General features: G+C 41.5%; 1 protein-coding gene across 11 annotated transcripts in view; it reads left to right on the top strand.

The window, feature by feature from the left end:
- The window catches only part of HDAC6 (histone deacetylase 6), a 129768-nt gene that overhangs the window by 96210 nt on the left and 12183 nt on the right, over positions 1 to 21375 (top strand). For all 11 annotated transcript variants that reach the window (XM_030193921.1, XM_030193920.1, XM_030193916.1 and 8 more), the window contains 5 exons: positions 4921 to 5095; positions 15144 to 15940; positions 16022 to 16138; positions 20070 to 20213; positions 20299 to 20427. In XM_030193921.1, coding sequence (XP_030049781.1) covers positions 4921 to 5095; positions 15144 to 15940; positions 16022 to 16138; positions 20070 to 20213; positions 20299 to 20427 — 1362 coding nt within the window. The remainder of the gene's footprint in view (positions 1 to 4920; positions 5096 to 15143; positions 15941 to 16021; positions 16139 to 20069; positions 20214 to 20298; positions 20428 to 21375) is intronic.

Below are 21375 nucleotides of genomic sequence, written 5' to 3'. Positions count from 1 at the left end.
TAAGGGGACTAACAAAGTTGCCTGGGGAGTCAGGAGGATGAAAATGATCTCAGCTAGGGTGGGAGTGGATAAGCAAGTCCTGCTACAGTACTGTTTGCAGCTGGTGTTAGTCTTTATGTGTGCCAGACTAGCAAGTTAGTTGCTTCCTCCATTAAAGGCTTGGGAGAAGAGCCAAGCTTTCACCTACCTCCTGAAGTAGAGAGAGAGTCTTGTGTTGAGCGAAGCCTTTTGGGGAGTGCTTCCCAGAGTGTAGGGGCTACTCCGGAGAAGGCTCATTGATTTATGTCACATCGAGTGTGTGGAGAAGAGATTCTGTCCTTCATGTACTCTAGCTCATTTCCTTTAAGGTCAGACAGAGTCTTAAATTTAGCCCTGTATTATACTGGTAGCTAGTGAAGGTTTTGCAGAAATGGTGCAATGTGATCATAGTAACATAGTAGATGACGGCAGAAAAAGACCTGCACGGTCCATCCAGTCTGGCCAACAAGATAAACTCATATGTGCTAGTTTTTGTGTATATCTTACCTTGATTTGTACCTGTCTTTTTCAGGGCATAGACCGTATAGGTCCGCTTAGTACTATCCCCGCCTCCCACCACCGGCTCTGGCACAGACCGTATAAGTCTGCCCAGCACTAGCCCCGCCTCCCAACCACCGGCTCTGCCACCCATTCTAGGCTAAGCTCCTGAGGATCCCTTCCTTCTGAACAGGATTCCTTTATGTTTATCCCACGCATGTTTGAATTCCGTTACCGTTTTCATCTCCACCACCTCCCACGGGAGGGCATTCCAAGCATCCACCACCCTCTCCATGAAAAAATACTTCCTGACATTTTTCTTGAGTCTGCCCCCCTTCAATCTCACTTCATGTCCTCTCATTCTACCACCTTCCCATTTACGGAAAAGGTTCGTTTGCGGATTAATACCTTTCAAATATTTGAACGTCTGTATCATATCACCCCTGTTTCTCCTTTCCTCCAGGGTATACATGTTCAGGTCAGCAAGTCTCTCCTCATACGTCTTGTAACACAAATCCCATACCATCCTCGTAGCTTTTCTTTGCACCCCTTCAATTCTTTTTACATCCTTAGCAAGATACGGCCTCCAAAACTGAACACAATACTCCAGGTGGGGCCTCACAAACGACTTGTACAGGGGCATCAACACCTCTTTTCTTCTGCGCCATGTTGATTACAACTTTCTATCAATCTTGCTGCAGCATTCTGAACCAATTGGAGCTGGTGCAAACCCTTTGTAGTCAGAACACTGTAAGTGCATTACAGTAATCCAGTCTTGAAGTTATCATAACATGAATCACTGTAACAAGACTTGCCTTCTCAATGTATGGAGAGGCTGTGTAGTTATCGCAGATGATAGAAGCAGCTCCTGAAGGTTGCTTGGAAGCATTAGAAAATATATAGATCAATCGGCATTTTGATGCTCCAAGGCCTCGATTTGACAGCTTCAATTAGTGCAAAATACTGCAGATTTGACTCTGTAACCCCTGCCGTCCTTGAATTGCACTGGCGTCTTGTAGAGGCTAGGATTCAATTCAAATTGGGTATAATGATTTTTAAAATATTGTATGGAGAAGCCCCATTTTATTTGACTGAATTAGTACATTTATTATTAGACCGCAATCCCTATGGATTGCATGATCTGTTAAGTATGTGCTCACTTGTGTTAGGCACCCAGAGGAGCTCAGTTTTACTTGGGTTCAGGCAATGTTTGTTCCTTTTAGACTATTCTTGAATGGTAATCAGTTTATTCAGGGCTGTGGGAAAGTCTGGGTCAGTGGGTATAAGTAGCTGCAAGTCATCCGTATAGATGTGGATATGAATATCCATTGACTGTATCAACTCAACTAGTTGCTTGAGGTAGATATTAAACAGAATCAATCCTTGTGGTACCCCATAGGACAGCGCTAACGATGTAGTGAGCTGCTGCTGAACAGTACAGACTGTTGCCTATCTGATAGGTAGGATCTGAACCAGGCAAGTACTGTGCCACTGATAACTGTTTCTACCAGTTGTGCTAGTATGATATTGTGGTTCAGTGTCAGAAGCTGCTGAGAAATCCAACAGTACTAACACTGAGGCAAATTCCCTGTCTTGGTTTCTGTGAAGATCTAGTGGGGATACATCTGGGTTGGAATCCAGACTGGCATGGATTTTTGCCAGTCGTTGGTCTGAATACACTTGTTCCATAAGTTTTCCTAGAAGTTGGATGTTGAATATTGGCTGGTAACTTTCAAGCTTGTCCTAGTCAAGGTTGTTCTTTAGCAGAAAACGCACCACCTTTTTTAATACTGTTAGTAGTTACCCAATAGAAAGAGAGGAGTTCACAGTTTTTGTGGCCCCTTCTAGGTGGTCCCTGCTTGCCTGCTGCACTGTCTTTGGTGGGCAAGGGTCAAGGGAACAGGTAGTTAACAGCCTTTTAGGATTTTGTCAGTTAGGTTAAGAGACACATGTCTGTAAAGAGAGGGCAAGTTTTTGTACTCTTGATTAATGAGAGGAGACTGATTGAGACTGCCTGTATATCCTGGTGGATACTTTTAATTTTGTTGGCAAAGTATGCAGCAGAATCATTGTGGTTCAGTTTGACTAGACAGGCTGGTTCTTTTGTGGAGGTTGCAGTAGGCGGTCTACTATGCAGAACAAGTGCTTGGTTTAATTGGCAGCCTGTTCAATACATTGAGAGAAATAATGGGGTGTTTTGTGGCTGCTGTTAAGGCTTGGTGGTAATTTGTCATGTGTTTCCTATAGCTTAGCCTGTCCTCATTCAGGTAGGATTTACGCCATGTTCTTTTACATCTTTCTTATTTAAGGGTCCGAAGTTCTGGTGAGATCCAAGGTGAGCATTTGTGAGTGGGACATTCAGATCTAGACTTGCTTTTGTGTTTTAGATTGTTGTCTTGCTGCATTAACTCAAGTGTGCTTCAGCTCATGGACAGATAACATGGCAGTCTTCTTAAGAATTTTGTGGTACAGTGTAGAATTCATGGTTCTTTCAATAAAGGCACATTTTCTAGATTTCTGTATCAGCAAAGCATTCCCACACCATCACACTACCACCACCATGTTTGACTATTGGTATGATATTCTTACTGTGGAATACTGTATTTGTTTTATGCCAGACATAATAGGACCTGTGTTGTCCAAAGTGTTCCACTTTTGACTCATCTATCCATAAAACATTATACCAAAAGACTTGGAGATTATTCAGGTGTTTGTTTACAAATGTGAGACTAGCATTGATCTTACTCTTGGATAGCAGTGGTTTCCACCTTGCTACTCCCCCGTGAATCCTATTTTTGCCCAGTCTTTCTTATTGTGAAGTCATGAACACTGTCCTTAGCTGAGGCTAGAGAGGCCTATGGTTCTTTGGATGATGATTTGAAAAGTTTTGTGTCTTTCAGATGAATTGTTGCTGCACCTTTGAGTAACTTTAGCACGCCGGCCACTCCTGGGAAGGTTCACCATTCTTCCAAATCTTCTACATTTGGAAATAGAGGTTACCTTTCACTATGGTTCAATGGAGTCCCAGAGCTTTAGAAATGGCTTTTTAATCCTTCCTAGACTGATAATATTTTAACAGCTTATTTTCTAGTCTCTTTTGGAATTTCCTTTGATTGTGGCATAGCATTTTTTTTGAAACTTTGTGGTGTCTATTTCACTTTCATGGTAAGACTCAATATACAGTAAGGTTTAGATTCAACAGGGCTGGCTCAATCAGCTGCATCTAATTATCATAGTAAAATAGTAAATGACTGGCAGATAGACCCACACGGTCCATCCAGTCTGCCCAACAAGGCAGCCAGAACTGCACAATAATATTGCAAACTGACATTTTACTTCCTTTCAACTTAAGGTGTCTTCCCATCCCCCTCTAAGTTATTCTCTTAGCATATGACATGAATGTGATATAAAATATACAGACATATTCTTGATTTGTCCTTGGTATTTTGGGTCACAGACCATAGAAATCTGCCCATCACCAACTTTTCCAACTGCTGGAGATGCTGTCGAAGCCCACACCAGCCCATCCAGATCTGTCCAGATATCAATCAAATTTCATCAATTGGTCAAGTAAATAAGCAAGCAGTTACTTGTTCATATGGGTGTTGGATAATTTTGTTCCTTAAATAAAAGAAGAAATGACAACACTGTGTTTACTTAGGTTCCCTTTGTCCAATATTACTTTTTGTTTAAAGATCAGAAGCCTTTCAGTGTGACATATATGCAATAATAGTGGAAATCAGGAGGGGGGGGGGGGGTAAATAAAGATTATTTAAGAAGTTATTAAATCTGCTTCTGAGGATCAGCATTTGAATTGCAGAAAGTAGATTAACAAAGGATAATGTATTAGTAGCACCACTAATCTTGTTTGATACATGTGTGATTTTTTTTTAATTGCTGTGAGCCGCTTAGATTTAAAACGGGTTATAAATTTTTAAAATATACATGTATACTTTTTCACATCACTGTACCCAATGCTACTACATTCAGCAAGTGTCTGTATCAGGGGTAAACATCTATATTGTTCCCAACATATGCTCTCAAACTATCTCATTCACAATGCTGAACATATGCCAATCAGTGATGAATATCTCCAAAGATCTTTAGGGGTGTACTGAAATTAATAGCATGATGCAATGTCATAGAGCTGCTGCACCAGGTTGTGTACTACATTGCTTGAGGTTCAGCTTACTCATTGTCTAACTTTTCTGTCTACAGGCCGCAGACAGGGGCATATCTTTGTTTTTCTCTGCCCCCTTGGCTGGAATACCCCTTCCCCATGTCTTTTCCTCCTTTTGTCTCTCAACACCCTTTTGTCTTCTACTGTTCCATTTCTCTCTCTCATACCTTTTAATTATACTGTATGTATTCAACTGTTTTCTTTCCTTGCCTTCCACACTCCAGGGTGGTTATAACTTGACCTCTATCTCTGAGTCAATGTCTATGTGCACACGGACCCTGCTGGGAGAGGCCCCTCCAGGACTGGTGAAGCTGAAATCTCCCCAACCCAGTGCACAACGGTCCATTAGTAACACGATCCATGCACACCTCAAGTACTGGAAAAGTTTACGGCTTAATGGTGAGATTGGGATTAAGGGGAGATGTGGAAATATCAAGGGAAGGGGCTAGAGACGCTGTATTCATGCTTTTTTACACACTCTTCAAGAGTCGGAACCAATGGGTGCACCTCTTGTGGAGTTTAATAGACCAGCTGCTATGGGATGTGCTTCTGTGCCCTTTGCTGTAGGGATCTCCTCCATTTCCTTTAGTCCTTCCCAGTCATCCTCCAGTCTGATAGAGAAGGCTCTATAGCAGTCAGCTCTAGTGATTTAGTTGCTGAAGGGCTTGATAGTCATTAAAAAAAAATTTTCCATAGTTAAAGTTGCCCACAGCAGTTGTGAAGCTGCCTCAGTGGTATACAAACAATTGACAGCAGCAACAGAGGAGTGGGAACTAGAGTAGGCAATCCAGAGACAAACAAGGAGACTTCAGTCGATGTGGAACAATTTATTGGTGAAGACTCAACACAGTACCGTGTTTCGGCTGGTAGCCTGCATCAGGAGTCTAATAAAATAACATAACAATAAGGTGACATTGAAACGACAATAAAATGCTACAACATATATAAATTAATATAAAACAAATTGATATAAAATGTTTGCCGATGTAACATAAAATATTAAAGGTTTACAAGACAAAATTAAAAACAAAAATTATTGAAATACAATATCAGAATAAAATGAAGTAGGGACTGACCTTTTAAATAAAGTGCAACACCATCAAACAGTCAATGACTATAGATGTAATAAAAAGGTACAGTATGGTCTAAGGGAAAGAAATACATCTATTATAAGACATATGGATAATAACATGTACATTATGTGATGTATATAACACTTAATGATACTCTGTCAGTAATCATAAAATACAGATGTAAAGAAATTAAGATGATTAAAAGTATGTGCACCAAAAAGACTGTCAAATAAAGTATACTACTGTCTCTTTGACTGTGTGAGTGACCAAATGAAAGCACATGAAACAAAAAAAATTAAAAATAGATTCAAAAATATCTAACCAGACTATCTACAAAAAAACAGTCAAGTGAACTATGAGCAAGATGTTATAGAAAAAAAGCCATTAGTGTGAAAGGGAGCAAGAGGGGCAAAGAGTAAAAAGAAATGGGCTCAACTGTCTGAATATGAAAGAGAAGTGTAATCCTTACATAGTAACATAGTAGATGACGGCAGAAAAAGACCTGCATGGTCCATCCAGTCTGCCCAAGATAAACTTATGTGTATACCTTACCTTGATTTGTACCTGTCTTTCTCAGGGCACAGACCGTATAAGTCTGCCCAGCAGTTTTTCCCGCCTCCCAACCACCTGTCCCGCCTCCCATCAGCGGCTCTGGCACAGACCATATAAGTCTGCCCTCCCCTATTCTCGCCTCCGAACCACCAACCCCTCTTCCCCCCACCTGCTTACCAACATAAGGTAAAAGTAAAATAAAATATAATAAAATGAAAATAAAGTGGTATGTTAATATCATTAGAGTTAAGTACGTAAAAAAGCAGCAAGGATGGGCATGTAATAACTGTGGACTCTAAGTAATATAAAATAGAATAAAGAGTGAAAACCTGTGAAAATTTGAAAGAGTGTTGTGGTAGATTAGCATATATAAAAATGAGGTGGTATGAGGTAGGGTGGTAGGTATGAATGTGTGGGAAATCTAGGTTACAGACAAAAGTGCTGATACTAAAGACGCAAGTGCCATGATAAAAAATAAACCAATGTGAAAAAAAATTGTGAAAAAAGGAACGGAAAGGTATGTACCTTATGCTAGAGGGCTATCTGTAACTGGCAAGAAAATAAAGATGCGATAGAATGATTGTGGAAATAAGTGTGCAGTAGAAACATCTTACATTAGAAAATTGAAGAGAGCTACATGAAAAGAGAAAAGTGCAATGGGGTTCTAAAATACTACCCTGTCAGTGATTAAAAAAATACCGGTTTAAAAGAAAAGCGGAGTGCTAGGTATACGACATAGTGTTATCAATGAAATGTATCCAAAATACTAACAGCCAACAAAGATGAGCATCGCTGAAAATATAAAGTACATACCTTTTTAAAAGACCTTTGGAAAAAATGCTGGGGTGAATCGAGTAGAAAAAGCAGCTGGGTACTCTTACAGTTTAAATATACCAATTGGCGCCAAAAGTGTGGAGGAGAAGAAAGAAAAAGAAAACATGCACAGAAATATAAAAAGTGGATTTAGTGCAAAATAGAAGAAAAAACATAAGAAAAGACAGCTCTAACAGGAAGCAGAGCTCATAATGTAATTTTGTGACTGGAAACTGTGTGCAATTCGGGTGCAAAAAAGGAGAACAGGAAAGCTAAAAAGTAAGAAAAGGATAGAACATAATCTTGAATATATGTGTTAAATTATTAGTGATATATTCTTACTGAAAAAGATACTCCCAGATCTTCCTCCCACCTAGACTTATATGTAGGTTTTCTGCAATCCCCCTCCATTAATAAATCATAGATTCTTAGAGAGAAGTTTCCTCTGACATGCCCCTTCATGCATTAATTCCTCAAAAAATATTAATCTCTCAGTGGGCCAGCACCTCACGTAGTCCTGAAGCAAATGTCTCAATTGAAGAGCACTTTTCCAAAACTAAAGCAGTTCAATTTTTTTTTGTAAGTTTTGAGCAGTGTGATTAATTTCATTCATCAAGGCAAGATTCATTTACTCTAGCTAATTCCTGTGTCAAAACTTATGGACTTCAGAGTAAGATCCTTCAGAGACATACCAGTTAATGGTTCAGAGGGAAGCCGCTGAAAGGCTCGCAGTACCACATTAAGCTGTTACTCCAGACAAATTGGCTACCTTGGAGATTTAACTCCTCTGAGAAAACTAACCACGTCCAGATGGAAAGCCAAACCCTTGGACAGACCGTCCTGCAAAAAGGACAAAATGTGCACCAATGAGGCCGAAAATTATGCCAAATCCCTCTCAAAAGTACTGCCTCTCTATTAATTGCATCTCATAATGCACATTGTGCCCACAGATTTTGTAACAGACTGCGTAATCTTGTAAGTTGAGACTGAATTGTTGGGGAAGAGTGGTCATGTAGTCCTGCTGTTCTCTTGCTGCTAGGTTTAGTAGCCCATTTAATAAAATATTCCCTAATAATAAGCCTTAAACCCATCACATCCAATACCCAGCATAGTATCCCGGGGATCATCCCAGACATGGGAGAAGCCATTTGTTGTCCTGGGATTGGTAGTATGGAATCTTGCTAATAAAGACACACACAAACTCTTCTATCTCGTAAACAAATTGCTTGACACCACACCAGTAACAACCAACAGCAAAGATACACCAGGGGTCGATGACCTCGCGAAATACTTCAAGGAAAAAATCATACAACTACGGCTCAAAATACCCACCAGCCCCACGGAATACACAACACTCCTAAGTTGTCTAGACCCAGAAGACGGAATATACCCAGCAGACAGGATCTGGACCGAATTCGAACTATTATCAGAAGACCTAATCTCTAAAACGCTCAAGAGATTCGCCAAATCCCAATGCAAACTAGATATCTGCCCAAACAACCTCATGAAATCAGCCCCCCAACAATTCATAATAGACCTAACTAACCACATGAACTACATGCTACAAAACGGACTTTTCCCAAAAGAAAAAGGAAACATTCTACTCACCCCAATACCCAAGGACACACAGAAAAACACAAGCGAAATAACAAACTACAGACCAGTAGCATCCATACCACTAATAACTAAAATAACCGAAGGGATGGTTACCAAACAACTCACAAACTACCTCAACAAGTTCTCCACACTACACGACTCCCAATCAGGATTCCGGTCAAATCATAGCACAGAAACAGTGCTAATCACCCTAATGACCAAATTCAAACAAATGATTGCAACCGGCAACAATATACTCCTACTACAATTTGACATGTCGAGTGCCTTTGATATGGTAGACCACGAAATCCTACTAAACATTCTCGAATACTTTGGCATAGGAGGTAATGTTCTAAACTGGTTCAAGGGGTTCTTAACCACACGTTCATATCAAGTCACATCAAACTCAACTACGTCAGCTGCATGGACACCTGATTGTGGAGTACCGCAAGGATCCCCCCTCTCACCAACTATTTTCAATCTAATGATGACCCCCCTGGCAAAACTTTTATCTAACCATAACCTCAATCCACATATATATGCCGATGATGTAACGATATATATACCATTCAAAAAAGACATCAATGAAATCTCTAACGAAATCAGCCAAAGTCTACACATCATGAATACCTGGGCAGATGCATTCCGACTGAAACTGAATACAGAAAAAACTAAATGCCTCATACTTACCTCCCAATACAACACGAATAAATTTACTGCCATCAACACACCTAAACTAAATCTGCCAATCTCAGAAACCTTAAAAATCCTTGGAGTCACCATCGACCGCCACCTAACTCTCGAGACTCATGCAAACAACACAACAAAAAAAATGTTCTACTCCATGTGGAAACTGAAAAGAATTAGACCATTCTTTCCAAGATCTGTTTTCCGTAGTCTAGTGCAATCACTCGTACTCAGTCACCTGGACTATTGCAACTCATTATATGCAGGATGCAAGGAACAAATACTGAAGAAACTTCAAACAGCACAGAATACAGCAGCCAGACTCATCTTCGGAAAACCAAAATACGAAAGTGCAAAACCCTTACGGGAGAAACTACACTGGCTACCACTCAAGGAACGCATCACTTTTAAAGTATGCACCTTAGTCCACAAAATCATTCACGGTGAAGCCCCTGCATACATGTCTGACCTAATTGACCTGCCACCCAGAAACGCTAAAAGATCGTCCCGAACCTTCCTCAATCTCCATTTCCCTAAGTGCAAAGGCATAAAATACAAAGCACTGCACGGATCGACTTTCACATACATGAGCACACAATACTGGAATACACTACCCCGCAGTCTGAAAATGACCTACGAACTGACCGACTTCCGCAAACTACTAAAGACTTATCTCTTCGAGAAAATCTACGGCAAAGATCAAAACACATAAAGCCCATGCAATCTCATAGACGCGCACCAATACACTCTCTGAACCTCAACTCCCGTGCTTAAACCCTACCTACTGACCAAATTTGTCAGACCTCCCTATTCCCTCGATTATGTTTCCCCCCTCTCAACTCACCCCTGTTATAATCCACTATTCGATCCCCTAAGAATATCTTGAACTTACTCTGTCTTATATAATTCTTCACAATGTAACCCATAATTGTACTGCAACCAACTGCACTTCCATTTTTACAATGTATTGTAAGCCACACTGAGCCCGCAAATAGGTGGGAAAATGTGGGATACAAATGCAAATAAATAAAAATAAATAAATAAAATCCTGTAGGATACTGGGCTAGATGGACTATTGGTCTGACCCAGTGTGGCTGTTCTTATGCTCCTATTCTCCCGGTCCTTCATTCACTCCCTAATGATTCTGGTAGTCTTAAATGTAATTCATTAGTGTAGTGTAAGCCATTAATTATTAAGTTCTGTATCACTGATTTTAAAAAGCAAAGCAAAAAAGTGAGGTGGCTCCAAAGAGGATGTCAAAATATATAAGAATCTTTAGTGTAAGAAGGAGGTCATGGAGACGAAGACTGTGTCAGAATTTAAGAAAGCATGGGACAGACACTTGGGATCCCTTAGGAAAAGGAGGGTTACTGGGGAAGGGCAGACTGGCTGGGCCATTTGGCCCTTATCTGCTGTCATGTTTCTGTGTTACTTTTTGAACAACTGACTTCTAGGGGCAAGACTTCCATAACGTCCATTACCTGATATAATAAGGATCAGACACATCCTCTTGTATTAAAGAGCAATGTTTCTGCATACCACAGTAGCCTCTAGTCTGCCCAAAGGAGCGTCCTTAGTTGTGCTTCTTTGTCAAGGTGATTTTGTTGGTATGCTCCTTCTGGCATCGGACCCCCATTTCAATGGACGTGCTGTCCAACAATGTCACTCGTGGGCATAGCCAATTATTGTCCAGATGGAGTCCATATGGAATACAGAGAATGCCTGATATTAAAGGCAACATGCAGCTGATGGGCAGAAGAGGAAATACGCTTAGGAGGAATCTAAGAAAATATTCCTTCACAGAAAAGGTGGTGAATGCGTAGAATGGCCTCCTGGTGGAAGGTAGAATGGAAGGAATCATGGACAGGCATGTGGGATCCCTTAGGAAAAGGAGTTAGTGGTTACTGAGGAAGGGCAGACTGGATGGGCTGTTTGGCCCTTATCTCCTGTCATGTTTCTTTGTTTCTATAGCAGGCAAGATCCATCTTCATCCTGGTAGGACACATGGCAACAGCTGTTCATATAGTGCTCTAGCCAGACTTCATATTAGGCCCCTTCAGTGGCATTTCAAAGATTGTTGGTACCGATTTACACAGTCTCTGTCCACCAAAGTCTTGTTAAATCACCACATCAAGGCTGCTCTTCATCATGCAGGGTGCTCTTTTTTGATGTGTCAGTCGTGATTTGAATAGTTGGGTCTGATGGACAAAAATCGGGTGGGGTGCACACTTGAACGATTTGCATACACAGGGAGAAAGGACAACACAGGAGTGATACAACAGTATCAGTCTTCTAAAACTGAGGGCAGTTCGATTGGCTCTTCAGGCTTTTCAGACACACGCCACCAAGTCATCCATGTGCGTTCAGGCACTCAGATTGCAATGTTGTATATCGACAAGCAGGGAAGGATGGGGTCCCAGACCCTCTGCAGGGAGCTGTTAGGATATGGAGATTTGTAATCTGACTTGAGTCCCATGTAATCACGTCATACCTGTTGGGGAAGCAGAATACGTTAGCAGATTCCTTAACCATTGGCTGGAGCTACATGAGTGGTCCTTGAAGACCACTTTTACTCAGTACCTTTTACTCACAAGCGGGGAAATCCTTTAATAGATCTCTTTGCATCCCCACACAATAGCAAATGTCACCAATTCTGCTCCAGGTATTCAGATCCAAGAAGAGCCATGGAAGATGCGTTTCAAATCCAGTGGCATCAGGGCCTCTTGTTTGTTTATTCCCCCATTCTTCTCATTTCAGGGACTCTACAAAAGGCACACCACATAGCAACTGGACTAATTTTAGTTGTGCCCTGTTGGCCAAGACAACCGTGGTTCCCTCTACTTCTCCAAATGTCTTTGCGACCACCATTTTTTCTTCTGTTGCATTGGAATTTGATAACGCAGAGGGCTGGCAAACTACATCCAAATCTCAGTTATTTTCGCCTAATAGAGTGGTTGATCCAGCCATATCTGTAAGTGGCCTCAGTTTTTCTGAAGAAGTACTTCAACTTCTTTCAGCTACAGGAAAAGATTCTACAAAAAGATCTTGCGCATCAAAATGAAGGTGATTCCAACACTGGTGTACACCGCTTCAGTTGGACTCATACCCTCTGCTCAGTTTTCTAGATTATTTGCTGCACCTTTCAAACTCAGGTTTGTCTTATTATTCAATCAAAGTTCATATAGCAGTATTATCTGTTTTTCACGATTCCATCGACGGTTATTCATTGATAAAATATCTCATTGTCAAACATTTCTTAAAAGGCCTACTACACCTGTCCCTCCAATAAGATACACTACCCCAGCTTGGAATCTCAATTTAGTCCTGGAATCCTTGTCGCACTTTCCATTTGAGCCCATGGCATCTTCTGATCTCAAATTTCTCTCCTGGAAAACATTGTTTCTGGTAACACTGATGTCTGCTAGAAGGATTGGAGAAATGCAGGCGCTTGTGTACTACAAGCCATATACCCAGATTCTTCATGTTAAAGTAACATAGTAACAAGTTCTCTTACAAACATGCCCAAAGCTTTTACCAAAGGTGGTGTTGGAATTCCATATCAACCAGTCAGTTCTTCCAACTTTCTGTCCACCTCCACAGTCTAGCGACTATCATAGATTTACTCCATACCTTGGGTTATAGAAGAACTATTTCCCCACTACTTAAAGATGACTTCATCTGAGGATATACCCTCACAACCTTTCCTCATATAGCTCAGTCACCCAGAGGTCACTACTACATTCATGCTGCAGACGCGTTCATCTCTGACATTCCACGTATTACAGCCCATTCCTTGCAAGCAGTGGTGGTGACTGAAGCACATTTGCAGACATCTTCACTTCCTGTCACTCAGCTGTTCCTAGTATCCAGCCCCCTTCTCTTACTATCTACTGTATGCAGTGTCCCATTCCATAGGCCATCACTATGGGGCAAATTGGGTTGGCAAATGTCACCTGAAAAAATTACTATGCCATCCCAACCAGAACCAGCACAATGCAATCCGGTATCTTCCACCCTCAATCTGGCATCTCCTCCTCTTATCAACCCCCCCCCCCCCCCCCCCCCCCACACACACACACATACACACACACTCTTGATTTGGCATCTCCCCCTCTCAAACACTCTCCCCACCCCCAGCTATCACTTGTTTTTCCTCTAGAGGTCACTTACTGTGTCCCACTCTCTTTGATGCAACTTTGGTTTATGTGCACAGTCAGCACGCAGCAGCAGAGGAAAGGCACCAAGGCAGACCACAGGCAGCATATGTGACTCTCTACCGCTACCGGTGACCTCTAGAGGAAAAACAAGTTGTAAGATAGCCAGGCATTCTGGAGGGGGAATTTGAAAGAGAGAGAGAGATGCCAGATCGAGGGTGGTGGTAGTGGTGGGGGGAGGGTTTGAGAGAGGAGGAGATGGCATGCAGCTTATGGGTGCTTGTTCTGGTTGGGGCGGCAAGGCAATTTTTCGGGGTGGCATTTGTCACTCTGTAGCAATGCCTATGACTGATGGGGAGTGTAATATAACACAAGTAGCAGCTCCGGGAGTGTGTAAAAGAAGATTCCACATGGATTCAAATCCAGGAGAACACCTTTATTGACACCAACAAAGACCCGACACGGGGCTGTGTTTTGGCGGGACAACCCTGCTTGCCTCAGGGGTTGAAGAGACACTGGTCGGTGAAAAGAAATGTTGCAAATATACAATCTTAGTTCAATGTCATATATATACTGCAATCACAATAAGTAAAACTGCAAAAACAGTGCTAGCCGCAGTAAACTCCAAAAGTGTCACAAGATGGCCCCGTATCGGGTCTTTGTTGGTGTCAATAAAGGTGTTCTCCTGGATTTGCATCTGTGTGGGATCTTCTTTTACTCACTCCCGAAACTGCTACTTGTGTTGCATTCTGTACTTTTCTCTGTCTCCTTTGGATTTCCATAGAGGTGCTTTCCTGTTGCTGTTTGTCCAGGCAGTGTAATACAACAGGAATTTCCTTACCATCAGTTTCCTCCAGTCAGCTCCCATGACCATTCCTTTCAAACTGAAAGTTTTGCTGTTATTTATATTCGTTAGGGTGTTATCTAGTTCCAGAAATGCTCAGACTGGAGGGACACCCGTTGAGAAGAAGTGAAGTAAAAGTAATGTGTCATTGCTCCTCTATTGTGTTCCCTGAGAGGCTGTATCCATCATTCCTGACTTTTTAAAGAAGTTTAAAAAAAGAAATGGATGATAAAAAGAAATTCTGTTGGGTGCACTAGTAATGCTTGTATGGGGCTCAGTTACATTTGTTATCTCAGGTTTATAACAGTAAGATTTCCATAATTTTTGACAAATAAGATTAACTGTCACCTGAACTTACTGCATTTTTTTTCTTTTTGTTTTGCTGTTTTAACGCATCAAGAACATTTTCACAGAGCAAGGGAGTGCATGATAGGACATGCTATGCCGAGTCAGACCAATGGTCCAGTAAATCCAGTTGGTAGATTCAAATAAGAATGGCCATTTCGTGTTGGTCATTCCAGGAGTCAGAAGTGGCGATAACCCATGTCTGTCTAGCTAATAATTAATGGACCATCTTCCTGAAAACTGTCCATATGTTTGTTTTTTTTAACCCAGCTATAATATCAGCCCAAATTACATTATATTCTATAGCTTAAGTGTTGCACTCTTTTTAAATTCTAAACTGTGTGTTAGTAAAAGTTTGCATTCTTCTTCTCCTTTGCATGTAGTCCCTAAAGCCCTTGGTGAAGAACCAGCAGTAACCAGAAGTCTTTCACATAGTCCCATCAAAGATCAGATCCCCTTTCCTAAAGTGAACAGGCAGAAAGAAAGTGTTAAGAGTTCACCAGCACAACCAGTAACCACTGAGAAGGTGGATGGGAAATCTCAACTGTCACCAGCATATTCATCCACCTCTGGGAAAGGAGATAGCAGGGGTCAGGAGTCGCTGGCAGCTGCCGGGAAGTATGATAAGAAAGGACAGAAATTGCTTGCCTCCCCTGAGAAGGTTCAAGAAAGAAGTCTGAGGTCATCAGCTCCACCAGTAACCCCTGGGAATGTTGACAAAGGGATGCCAGTGGAGGAGACAAGGGAACATCAGATTCCATCTGTCAAGAATGTACAATATTGTGGTGAACAGTCTGCCATCTTGAGGAGTCAGCAGTCTCCAGCTACCCCAGGAAGTTCCAACGGAGTAAAGGATGACAAGAAGCAGCTGTCAACAGAGGTTATAGGGCAGAATGAGGAGGCAAGGGATGTGCAGCCTGCTGAGCAGATCTGCACCTCTCTGGAATCCCTTCACCTGAGGCAAGACTCTCCTGGCACTTTATCAAGCCTTACTGACTCCACCTCTGCCCATCAGAACATTTGCTCTACACCAGTGGGTGGGGCAAGGAAAAAGGTTTGGCTCCATGCAACATCCAGATCCATCCCAGATTCTCCTGGCTTGGTTACAGCAGGGTACGTATCAGAAAAAGAAATGGAGGGCAGCGATGGGGCCAGAGAGGTAAAGGAGCAGACTCCAGAGGTAAGTGTGCTCTATATGTTTCCTCCACTTTGTTGCCACAGAAAGGAATGCTCCCATTTGTAAACTGTACGTCCCTATCAGTTGCAGGTTGGTGATTTGAAGGAGGAGGAGCAATTAGAGGGGGCTAGTGGCAGGAGCGGCCCTGGAAACTTAGGTACCTTGGCTCATTTGTTCAAGAACAATCCGGAAGCAAATTCGGTAAGTGGTGGTGGGAGGCAGAGAAGAAAGCTGACAAAAACTGCTATGCAATCTGAGATTTGTCCTGTTGAGAGACAGCAAGATTGAGGTGCATCGGAAGAACAAGGGGGGGGGGGGGCATTGTGGATGACAGGAAAGGATCTCTGGTAGATAATCATGAGATGGGACTGCAGAGAAAGTTCAGTGTATATATATCGGAGAAGAAGGGAACCAAGGAGGACTAAAACTTATTTGAAAAACCAGTCTCAGTGCAAGGTACGTGCAACAAGCTTGCTGAGTGATGTTAGACGTGATCAAACAAGTCATATTGGGTTTTTTTTTTTAAGAGAAACCTAACAGAAATTATCTAAAACTTTAACCAAAGCTAACTTATCTGCTCTGACAGAGAAGGAAGAAGCAGAATTCTAAATTAAGAACTTGTATAGACAAGACTGTATGACTTGAATACCTGTGATACTTAGCTAGTAGGTTGGGGAAGGGGGGGAGGTTCTAGAGGGTGGGATAGGAAGATATAATTGAAGAACATCTTTGTGTACAGTGCTGTTTATGTGTTGAATTTAATAAAAAGGAGTTAAACATAAAAGCAGGTGGCAGGTGACCAGAATTAATATCACCAGCTAAAGAGGCCACTATAGCTATATGGTATGATGGAGCCTGCAGGAGAGATTATGGGGAAAGGCTTCTAATCAGCTCCTGTGGAAAGTGCAGGGAATGGGTGAAAGAGGACAATATTGGGCCTCGTTAATAAAATTAGTAACCAGCAAATAAGACATATGGGAAATAATTGTATAAGGAGACACCTAGTTAAAGTGCTTTTTAAGTCACCTAATGTGAAGTCTAGTTTATAAAGACAAGAAGAAATCTGTCTTTATAAAATGCTAGTATAAGTGGAGGTACGGACATTACACAAGCTCTAGGACTGTTGTAAATTGTCTGCACCAATGTTTCTCAAGTAATTGTGTAAATTATAGTATTTTATAATTGATGTGCTTACTTACACACAGTACCCATGCTCTGCTCAAACTCCATCCCTGTGCATGCCCACCAGCAAAGTATGTGCTAGGATTTCCAAGTGTTACTTTTGTGCCAGTCAGATTTTTCTTTTTCTATAAGAGTTCATTTATACACGTATGTGACCACATCTACATGTAAATGACTAAATTACAGTCAGAGCTTTGGGGATTTATCTCAGAAAAAGCGAGGCTGAAATCTTTAAACTGAAAATAAAATTAACATCTCAAAGCTAAAAATTATGTGTTTGACAATCTTTAAGGTGTGTGCATGATGTGAGTTAAAATTGAGGATAATTTTCAAAGCCATTTTACCTGGGCAAATTGGTCTGTATTGTAAATTGCCCTCCAAAAGGTCAAAACTGGGGGGGGGGGGGGGGGGGGGGGGGGGTATTGACAGCTTGCATAGTTCTAGCTCTACTAACCAGGAGTATTTAGGCTGGAATAAAACACTTTGAACTAAATAACATTTTTAAATCTGCATGATTACTTTGCCCCCTCCCTTTCCTGTAGAGAAAGGAGGTGCAAAGTTTCTGTCTGTGTTCCACTTCACCTCTGCTTACACCCTATACTGCCTGTAAGAAATGTTAATGTGTATTGTGTTGACATTGCAAGAAGCATACTATGCCACAATGTCTACTGTTTGAATGTGTTTACTGCTGTAATTGTCTATTGCCTATATACGAGTTATATTTATTCTACACCACCTTGTGGGACTGGAAGCATGTCATTGGATATACCAGTAGTATTGGGGAGGGGGTACATTAACTTAACCCTTTTAACCCAATTTTTTTTACAAAAACAGAATCCTGCTATAATTTAAGGTTTGTCCTGGGAGTGGAGGAGGTAGAGACCAAGGTGGTTACAGGAAGTCAACAATGTTTCTTTCTAATAGGGAGTAGTCAGAGGGAGGGGGAGAAGGAAGAATTTGATCTTAGTCCCAATAGGAAGAGTTAGGGAGATTTTTAAGCTTACGTTGACCCTCATTCTGTGATAAAGCTTTGATAATTAGAGATTTGGTTGTGGCTAAGAAGTTAGATTTCTCATGGAAATTTGTATGTAAGAGGATTAGTGTTGTCCCTATATTAGGTCCTGGAAGTTTTAGTATTCTACATTTGCTCTTACAAAGAAAAACAAGGGGGGAAGAGTAGCAATTATTTTAGGGGCTAAGTTTAAATTGCAGAAATACCCTATTGAGACAGGCGGTGTAGGGGTGAATTTTATGCGGGTAGGAGATAACAGTTACTGCCATTCTTAATTATGTATATCCCACTGGGGAATAGTACAATTATGCATGGCATTATTTTTGTTAGTGGAACAGTGACTGAAGACTTCAGAGTTGGTAATAATTGGAGATTTTAGGCTTCATCTGGACAGTATTAAATGTCCAGAACTAAATTTCTGTGTACTGCTGAATTAATTTTGTTAAATTGGGAACCAACACTCAGTGGGGGCCATCTGTAAGATTTGTTAATCATTCCTAATGGGTGACAATCAGTAGAGGCCCATGGAAGTTGGAGAGACGGGTAAAGTGATTTGGTCAGATTACTGTTCGGCCCTTTTCTTCATTTAAAGGAGTGAGGAAGACCACTGAAATATCAGCCCAGGATGGATCGTAGAATTAACCTGGAAGATATATGTGTGTTATTAGACAGTATAGATAAGTATATTGCTAATTTAGATAGGTCCCTCAGAGAATTGGCCTCAATTCCCCAACAGTTCTGTTCAGTATATTTGGGAGTGACATTGCCGAAGGGTTAGAAGGAAAAGTTTACTTTTTTGCAGATGACACGAAGAGTGCACATCTGGAGGAAGTGGCCATGGGAGATATGATCTACAAAAATTAGAAGAATGGTCTAATATTTGGTAGTTAAAGATTTTATGCAAAGAAGTGCAGAGTGATGCACTTGGGGTGTAGAAATCCAAAGGGGTTTTATGTGCTAGGTGGTGAGAGACTGATATGCACAGACCGGGAGCGGGACTTTGGGATGATAGTGACTGAGGATCTCAAGGTGGCGAAGCAATGTGAAAATATGGTGGCTGAGCTAGAAGAATGCTAGGCTGCAGAGAGAGGCATAACAAGCAGAAGAAATGAGGTGTTAGTGCTCCTGTGCAAGTCATTGGTTAGACTTCACTTGGAGTATTGTGTTTAGTTTTGGAGGACATATTCTACTAAAGACACACACACACACACAATACAATACTTGAAGCACTTCAGAGAGAGGTGACAAAAATGATGGAGTTTGCATCAAAAGACATATGAGAGGAGACTTGAAGACCTGAATATATGTATACCATGGAAGAAAGGAGATACAGGGGAGATATGATACAGACACAGAGGGTGGAATCAAAACAAAATTTAAGACTTCTTGGCTGCTGATGTTGTTTATGATGGGCTGGAGTTGGCTTCGATGATAACTCCAGTAGTTAAGAAATAAGGCCAGTGCTGGGAAGACTTCTGTGGTCTGTGTCCTGAAAATGGCAGACAGATCAGGATCAAGTGTGCATGTTATTTGCTATGAGTGTGGGCGCTGTGTATCTCAGTGGGGGGAGGGGCAGAAGACATTGTCATGTAAATACATGTAAAAATTAAAGTGAAGTATGTGGGGGGGTCCGTGGAGGTTTTGAAGGTTGAAAAGAAGTCTTCATTCTGAAAGTCTGGTAACTTCCTGTAGTAGCAGATTTAGCAGTAGTAAGAGAAGCTGGAAAATGAGAGGTCTAAAAATTACTAGAAAACCATTCTAGCATTAGTGCGCACAGGGAAATGGCTATTTTAGTATAACACAAGTAATTGTTTTGTTTATGCTCTGTCAGATCAATAACCTATTAACAATTAGTATATGCATGCTATGTAATCACCTTTGGGGCAGGAGTGAGATGTATTGGCCAAGCTGTGTGATGTTCTCCTCTCTTCTACACAGGGAACATTGTATGCGGTGACTCCACTGCCCTGGTGCCCTCATCTAGAGTCAGTGCAACCAGTTCCCTCTTCTGGCTTGAATGTGCTGCAGGCCTGCGGGGAGTGTGGCAGTGCTGAGAACTGGGTCTGTCTAGTGTGCTACGAGGTAAATTTTCTCAGCAGGGGAAAGCTGGGTCTGGAGCTTCCTAACCTGTTCTTTTTAATCCCTTTCATCTCTCCCTTTTCCCCAGGTATACTGTGGCCGGTATGTGAATGAGCATATGCTGGCCCATAGCCTGAATTCTGGACACCTCATCGTGTTGAGCTACTCAGACCTCTCTGTCTGGTGTTACGGCTGTAACTCTTATGTCCACCACCAGGTAGGGCTACATACCTTCTTGTGTATCTTGCTATCAGCTTTCTACTTCTTCCTGTGTTCTTTCCTTTCATACTTTTCACCTGATACCACATACATCAGCTCAAGGATTTTTATCATAAATACCATTTTAGTGCAGTTCTTGGATGATTAAAAGCCCTTCTTCCTATCGGCACATAATTCACTTCCAAGGCATGTTCGGCCCCTGGATTCTTATTGCGCTAGGAGTTAATTTTAAAAGGCATTTCTGTGGCTGCAATAGTGTATTGCATGCAGAAACAGCATTTTTTCTAAACTTGCCTGCAAAATGCTTGCTTAAACTTATGTGCATACATATGACCTGAGCTGACCTGGAGACAGGACTGGGACTTGTGCATTTTTTTTTTTTTATTTACAAAATACAACCCACTGAGCGAAAAGGTACCAAAAGTGGGGTTACAAATAAAGATAAAGGCTATAAAAGTTTGGAGGGGTAAATTTGGGCAACTTTCATTTTTGGCAATTAAAATTCAATGCAAAGAAATGCAAAGTGATGCACTTAGGGAATAGAAATCCACGGGAGACGTATGTGTTAGGCGGGGAGAGTCTGATAGGTACGGGTGGAGAGAGGGATCTTGGGGTGATAGTATCTGAGGATTTGAAGGCGATGAAACAGTGTGACAAGGCGGTGGCCGTAGATAGAAGGTTGTTAGGCTGTATAGAGAGAGGTGTGAACAGCAGAAGAAAGGGGGTGTTGATGCCCCTGTATAAGTCGTTGATATGGCCCCACCTGGAGTATTGTGTTCAGTTTTGGAGGCCGTATCTTGTTAAGGATGTAAAAAGAATTGAAGCGGTGCAAAGAAAAGCTACGAGAATGGTATGGAATTTGCGTTACAAGACGTATGAGGAGAGACTTGCTGAACTAAACATGTATACTCTGGAGGAAAGGAGAAACAGGGGTGATATGATACAG

This window comes from Microcaecilia unicolor, chromosome 2 (assembly GCF_901765095.1).
Source record: "Microcaecilia unicolor chromosome 2, aMicUni1.1, whole genome shotgun sequence".
Lineage (NCBI taxonomy): Eukaryota > Metazoa > Chordata > Amphibia > Gymnophiona > Siphonopidae > Microcaecilia > Microcaecilia unicolor.
Note: the sequence above shows the minus strand (reverse complement) of the source record. Positions and strands in the feature narration are given on the sequence as shown.